Source organism: Phoenix dactylifera, chromosome 4, assembly GCF_051530095.1.
Source record: "Phoenix dactylifera cultivar Ajwa chromosome 4, Ajwa_hap1_PhDact_Kaust_v1.1, whole genome shotgun sequence".
Taxonomy (NCBI): domain Eukaryota; kingdom Viridiplantae; phylum Streptophyta; class Magnoliopsida; order Arecales; family Arecaceae; genus Phoenix; species Phoenix dactylifera.
In genome coordinates, this window is record NC_143193.1 from 4141138 (window position 1) to 4148899 (window position 7762).

The 7762-nt window shown below is 41.0% G+C and overlaps 1 protein-coding gene across 2 annotated transcripts; it reads right to left on the reverse strand.

Moving 5' to 3' along the window:
• Positions 1-4584: 4584 nt before the first annotated feature.
• LOC103706512 (SWI/SNF complex component SNF12 homolog) lies at positions 4585-6855 on the reverse strand. 2 transcript variants are annotated; one of them, XM_008790638.6, is made up of 3 exons: positions 6643-6855; positions 4963-6560; positions 4585-4869 (listed from the first exon to the last, which is right to left on the reverse strand). In XM_008790638.6, exons 2-3 carry the CDS (start codon positions 6453-6455, stop codon positions 4797-4799), a joined length of 1566 nt encoding a protein of 521 aa, XP_008788860.2. In that variant the 5' UTR covers positions 6456-6560; positions 6643-6855; the 3' UTR covers positions 4585-4796. The 2 variants fall into 2 exon arrangements, with proteins under 2 accessions (XP_008788860.2, XP_008788861.2); XM_008790639.6 differs by having other exon boundaries at positions 4963-6493; positions 6643-6829.
• Between the last annotated feature and the right edge of the window lie 907 nt (positions 6856-7762).

Genomic DNA, 7762 nt, shown 5'->3' on the forward strand with positions numbered 1-7762 from the left:
AACCCAAAAGACAGAGTTACACCCCACTATATCATTTACCTTCTCTTACCTCTGCTCTCCTTCCTGTAGCAGCAAAATGGAGACATAGTATGTCTCAATCTACAATAACGCATACATGAGCAACAAGACCTTGGAGTACTTGCAATTAAGCCCCATCAATGAGAGCGCAGCCAGTGACGCTACCAAGAAATTGGGCTCTACCAAGTCTAGGCTAGTAAAGTCATAATCTTATCTTAGCTACTAAGGAGGATACGAAGTATGGCAAAATGATAATGTCTGTTGAAATTTTCCATGGATCATCAACTTAGCAAGGGAAGCAATTTAATGTCGTTACCATGTTCATGGTTCATACTCATTTGCCAAACCTTGGATTTCTGTAAGAGCATTAAAAATTATCAAAGGAATAATATATCCTCCACCAAAAGAGTCAACAGATCATGTTGCAATCAAGGAAGAAAAAAATATCTTAACAAACAAAATCAAAATTCGCCGGTTCAGTACCCGACCCCATATTGGTGCCACACTAGTACAGTATCGGTACGGTACGATACTAAATTTTTTTGACATATCAAGTATCGGTACATCATCCGTACGAAATATCTATACTGAATCAGTACGATATGGTACATTCTGTACTGTTCGATTTAAATTGGTACAGCATACTCTGAATATTATTTTTTTTTCTACGATTAACCTGTTCCAGCAGGTTACAACATAGGACAGCAATTTGTACCTCTCTACATTATGTGTGCGGCCGATCTCAAGCCATATGCTTCAGTACGTACAGATATGGGCCAATTCATAATGGAAAGGAGCCATCTTGCGAACCTTGGTCTCTACTCCAAACAGTCAAACTCTCCCCTATTAACTTTTATTCTTTCTTTATAAAGATTTGGAGAATCAATCTACAAATTCAACATGATAACGACAAAAGTTTGTCATTTTACATCAGATAAAGGTTAAGATTGTGGTATCCCATAATATATTCCATGGCATAACTTGTAATATGAGCTTCTCATAATAAAAAATATCTGTATAACACATAAAAATATGTTGTTAATGTATAAAATTAGTCATGTCCTGCTTCTCTGAATTAAAAATTACTTGAAGTTGCGGGGTAGAAGCTTTCAACAGAACTAAGTGAAGATATCTAAGATGATTTAAAATTATAAATTTCTACGTATTAGTTACAAATTCTATATGTTCGATAGCAAACGTATATATATTAATATGGTCTATGTTGTAAAAATAGGGGTGCACATGGGTCGAGTCGTGTCAGGTCATGAGTGACCTCAATCCAACCTGGTTCCAGATCTTAATTTTGGATCCAGATTCAACCCAATAGAAAATCGAGTCAGATCGAGTTGGATCTACCGCTACAATTTTTGACCCAACAGATCATTCTTGTTGAATCGAATCCATATATAATCCGGACCCAAACGAAAAAAATTGGGTCCGAGTCAGATCAACCCACCCATAGCTTCAGAATTTGTGTTTGCACCCTCGCGGACTGTGCCCTGCCGACTCAAATAATTTTACAGATTCAGGTCGGGTAGGGTCGTAAAATTGAAAATCCAAAATTACTCAAATTTCAAATGGATCAGATCCGGCCATGTCGGATTTGAATTCAGTAAACTCAAACCTAACCTAAAAAATGAAACGCGTCCAATTTTAGAACTTGACTCACTTCGACCACTATGAGTCGACAGGTTGGATCGGGTCAGGTGCGGCCTTATGTAAAAGAAAGGGATGGGCAGCCTATCTCAGCAAACCAGTTGCAAATCTTTTTGAAGACTTGCACAATTTAGCATGATAGGTGTACCATGCTAGCACTTGACATAAATGGGCAAGCAATACTTTAAAACTTGCTCTCTTTTTCAGGCTCAAATAAAGTGGCAAGGTGTTGAAATCCTATCTACCAGGAAAATACAATGTGAATCAAGTTCAAAAAACATAGAATGAAAACTACGAATGAAATACAACCAGTGTAAAGGACACTTGAACTTGAGATGCAAGACACTCTTCACTGGTGATTTTAGGGTACGTACTATGGGCTTAATTCTTTATTTGATGGAGATTTAAAGCTTTGCTTTATTTACTGGTGATTCATGTTGGCCAACAGTAGTCCTAGTGGGAGCTTATTTTCCTTAGTTTTATAAATTGTCACCATGAATTCCTTCAAGGGCACAACCATATGGTCACCATATCACCTCACCTGAAAGAGATTCAACACTTTAAAAAGTAAGAAGAGACATGTTATTAATCCCTGGCTGGGGCCAGCATATGGGTTCACTAAAACCTCCAGAATTAATTTTTCTTTGTTTTAGAGCACCTTGACTGCATATTCTTACATTGTTAGCCATAAGGTAGGCATCCTTAACTGCCAGAAAGCCTTATAGATTACATGGCAGGACCCTAGATTGACAACTTTACTCTTTCAAAGAAAATATGAGGATAAGCAAGCAGATCATCCTAGCAAATGGTTGTGGTTTTCACAGATTGCGGTAATTGCCGAAAAATTTTAAAGTTGCTGCAGAAATAATTATTTTTCCTTTACTTAGTCACTTCTGCTTGAGTTCTCTTCAGAAATCAAGTTGATGATTTGCCCTATTGGTAAAAAAAAAAAAGATTCCATCTTTTACCGATACTGAAACATTTTTTTGAAGATTTGTGTGGTTCGTCGCTTAAAGACCGATGCATCAGATTCTGTAGTGGCCATAAATCTGGATACCTGACATAATTTTGCATCAAATAACATCAAAGCAGAAAGATTTCTCACACTGATAGAAAGATTTAAGTTTTTCATTAAGAATATGAAGAATATGGTACACAACAAACAAATTCAACATGACATATAAAGGAATGATAATAACTAATAAGAATGTGCCCAGTAACACTCTGAAAAAGGTAGATGAGCTAACCAAATGAGCCAACAAGATGATGGCTGTGCTAAAGAGAGTAGAGGAGCTCATAGCTGTACATGAAACATCTTTTCATCAATCCAAAATAGAAGGGGACATGAAGTTTCCCAAAAAGATTTAACTATTCAACCTAATCTGCAAGTGCAATGACCATGAGAGCATACTGCTGGTTACGTAAATTTCATTTAGCACCATGTTGTTTAATTAATAAATCAGCCACCATGCTGCTGGTTATTAATCCCTATCAGCAATTCCTAAAACTCCAGGTCTGTGTGCAATAAAGGATTACGGAGAATATCAAAGGTTTAAGGAGACTCCAAGAAGGAGAGGTATTCAATCTGCAGCAAGGACGCAGGTTATGAAGCACCATGCTGATTCAAGTTTTCCAACCACAATAGGAAAAAATAGTTTCAAAATCCAAATTCCAACCACAATTTGCAAATGGCTAACTTGCATATCAGCATTATTTAAGTCTTTCCCCATATCCATTGCCTTCTTGTTCTTTAACTTGAGAAGCACCATGCTGATTTCCAATAGATTGTACCGATAAAAAAGCAACATAAAGGAAACATGCGGGAGAATCAAAAATCAACTAAACGTATTTAAAAAAAAAAGAGGCCGTTAAAGGGATCTCGCCTGCTCAACAAAGCTAAAAGCTATTATTTTCTCAAAGTTGTTGTGAGCTTCATAATTTCCCTCCAAACGTCAAAGTGAAAACCTTTATCCATAGACGGAATATTAGTAGGACCTCCCTGTGAATATGTCCTCGGCTTCACATTGATCAAGTATATATCATTCCTAAGAAACACAAAGTTATAAAAGATGGAGAAGATGATTGGCAAAGAACAAAAACAAAAAAGTGGGATAAGAACATTAATTTGGAGATTGCAAACCTAAAGCAAACAGAAGATGAGTTGATATTCTACCCTTCTTCTGGAGAGCTTTCTACCTTTCTCATCATGTCACTCTCCTAAAGCTTGGGAATGAACAAGTTAAATCATTTGAAAAAACAATGGTGGAAATACAGCAAGTATTTGGACTGACAAAAGGACATCATAGGTTGTATTGCTGCAAATACTAACTGAAAGTTGAAAATCATAATCACGGTCACCCACTTGATAAATATTGCCAATCATGTTATCAACTTACTGCATGAGAACATCGACCGAGGGGAATGGTAGATTACATCTGTAAACTTTGGACAGAATACATACAGTAGAATCCTTATATGCTGTGAATTATTTGAAGAACAAGGGGACAAATACTTCTTACAATAATATCATTTTCCTATACTTTATACATTAAGATGTCATTTTTTGAGAGGAAAAAGTCAAAGCTGTAGTGATGCATTTTCTGTGGCATTCATTGCACTTCTACAGATATTTAAGTTCTTGTCACAGGCCACATATATCTCTTGCAATGCTTGCATCATGTTTCAATAGACAGAGAAAGCAGTGACGACTGTGAACACCATATAGGCATATAATGGTTCAAAGCTTCCTATTCTACCTCGACTCATGTGCATGGAATATGACAGGTAATTGGTTAATTGGCATATCAAGTAAAAGCCTTTAGACATAATACTATCATTCATCTAATTTAGAAAGTGAAAGGCAAACCCATTTACAATATTCTTAGAAATTTCAAGACAAAGCAGCAAGTAGATAGGAAAACGGCATCATTCATATATGTAAAAAATATAACTAGGTAGCTTCATCATAATTAGACTATTCAGATCATGAGAGAAACTATTTGCCTTCTCTAGGAACTAAAAGGATGAAAAACAACTACAAGAACCCTCAAAGCAATATCTAAGTTGGCAGTAGTTAACATAAAATGGCTGCTTTCTCCTATAGGGCATAATTGATATTGCACTCATGTGCTACCAGGAGCATCATTGCCGCCTGCTGGCTTGCGATTCAGATAGCGTATGACAGCATCTTCAACCCTATTTCATTCCACAGGCAAAGTTATACATTAGTGAGTGAACATAAATAAACACACTTGAGAAAGGATAAAAATGCATAAAATAAAAGCCTACCATGGTTGGTTATAGAAATCAGAACGACGTTCCCTTTCAGCATTACGACCTGCTTCCCCAGCAACAAGCTTCAAGTCCCTACTCTGAGAAGCAATCAAAGTATTTATAAACTCCACGGGAGACTGACTGAACCCAAGAAAGAATGCCCTCCTCCTGCGGTGCTCATGAATTTTCTTAATAGAAGCACAAATAACTTCATCACAGGCCTCAATTTCTTTGTGTTTTTCTGTGTTGGCAAGGAAGATCGACATTTCTTTCTGGAGGGGGAAAGGAACGTCAACCAGCACATCATAGCAAGCATTGCCCACTGCACCATTCCCTGAAAGCCTGATCTTATGTTCCAGATGGATTGGCTGTGGAGGAGACAAATGCTGTGATATCTTCTGTGACACCATTGCAAACTTCATCTTGTCTTCTCCAAACACCTTCTTCAAAGGTGGGTCACAAGTGAAATAGGACGGATCACTAGGGTTCTGCAACTTCTTTGCCTTGACATACTGCCATATCCCAGCTATAATTCTGGCTCTTGTATCAACCTCAATGCCAAGAACCTCCATCAACATAGGCGACAGTTTATACTTCTCTGGGTTATAATTCATCTCAAGCCTTATACTGGCAGTGAACTCCTTATCTCCCTTCCGCTTGACCTCAAAGCCCTCATGTGGTGCTGGCGAGCGTGAGTTCTCCCATATGATCGTCGGATTTTCCGGGTACAGCATCGGGTCCAGAGCAATGGTGACCCTCTTAAAGAAAGACGAGAACTTGGGGTACATAGGATTGGGCTTAGGCAGTCCACTGACAGGGTCTGGATCCACGCCATCCTCTAGTATCCTACCAATGATCTTGAGTGACCACGAGGGAGGCTCGGCATTCTTTGGCTCCGGAATTGTGCGCGTCTGGTTGGCAAAGGTATTGAAGACATAAACCCTGAGGGTCCTTTGCATGGAAGGAGGGTTTTTTAAGGCTTCCTGGATGTCAATCTTCTTCCTTGAAAGGGCTGCATCAACCCGGGCTTCGAATTCAAGCAACTGGGTATAGAGGGCGGATTCAGGCAAGAGGGCAGCAACCCGGTCCGGCAGCTGCTTCTCCGGAAGCTTCCGCTTCTTCCTCCGGGCAGCTGGGGTCAGCTCGGCAGACTTGAAGCTAGGAGTAGCAACAGCTGGGGCAGGCGCCGGGGGGCGAGTGGGGGGTTTCTGCGGGGGCCTTTTGGTGGCCGACATGCCGGGGGTGGAGAAGGAAGGGGAGGAGGCTCCGACGGCGGCGAGCATGGCGTTCTGGGCCTGGGAGCCGAGCTGGACCTGGAACGGTGAGTGGACCTGGGACTGGGGCGGTGTCTGGAAAAGGCCTTGGAAAGGGGAACCACCCGACGCCTGAGGCAGCGAAGGAGGGCGGAGATGGGAGGGCTGGTTGGTCGCCGGCGAGGCCATTCCAGGATTCCCCAGGGGCGAAGGGCCCCCGATTGCCCTCGATTGGTTATTGCTGTTGGACGCCATTAGATGCAACAAAAACCCTAACTGCAGAATCCAAAACCCTAGAAGAAAAAAAAAATCCTAGCTTGAAAGCGCTTCGAATCTCTTCAGGGAAGGTGAAAAAACGCTCTGAGAGAACGAAGAGAAACCCTAATCAACCGGAGAAGAGATGAAACGAGATCGCAAAGAAGATTAAGAGGGAAAAGCTCACCTTTTGGCGGACGTTTCGGGAGAACTGGGAGGAGATTGGCGGTGGTTTTCTACGGAGAGACGCGAGGAAAAGGGATCTATGGCGAGAGTTTTGGGGAAAAGAGGGAAAGAGGAACAGTGGTTTCTATAGCTGCTCTCTCATCTGCATGACACCTCTCCATGGCTCCGAGCCCGAGCAGCCGAACGGTGGAACGGCGCTTGGCTGGGGGTATTTGATGGGGATTTGGGCTGGGCTAACCTGCTAGTTGGGTTAGGTTGGAACAGTGTACCGACTTAGGCGCTTTTTTTTTTTTTTTTTTTTTTTTTTTTTTTTCATCCTTTCATTCATCCATCAGCGCCTCACACCATATAAATACTGCCAACAAAATCAGAAAACAAAATACTGTGCAAAGGCATAGGCACAGCCCCGTATTCTATTTAAAAAAATCTCTAAAGTGATGAGCCGCAAAGAAAACAATCTAGTTTGCAGCACCGTTCGCTTTCTGATATACGTGTGTTCTCGAATTGGGGTTGTATCTATTGCGCGAAAGAAGGATTTCACCTTCCTTCAGGTGAATCCATCATTAGATCACCCATTGCACAGCTTTCAAAGCATCCTGAATACTATCATTATCATTTGCACGGATTTCAAAGTGACCAATGGATGACCCAATGGCCCGTTCATGTGAAAGAAGGTGAATCTTACTTTTATGCAAATGGTACACCCCTATCCCATAAGTAAGCAAGTAAGAGTATTGCTTGCATGCTCCATACTATACATCAAAAGAGAGTTCACCTCCTTTTTCAGACTCCTCTTTTCTCTTTATGCCATGTGTCTCGCACCTTGAATTATTGGACATGTCATACGTTCGTATTCGATGGATTCCACACGTCCTTTTTTTTTTTTGTAAAAAATAGGAGAGAGGGTGGAGAGGCGAACCTCACTCGTGTAGCAGCCTCTATTGGCCCCCTCTTCCACCAAAAAATATTCGATGCAGGCCGCATGTTTCCGCGTACCCTCTCCGACCCATAGACTCTCCTACTGAGCTTATCACCCATGTGTGAGTACGTCACACCAGCGCCATCTTGGTACTAGCAGACCAATAGCGCTTCCATCGGCAGCATCAAGGCGTGGGGCATCC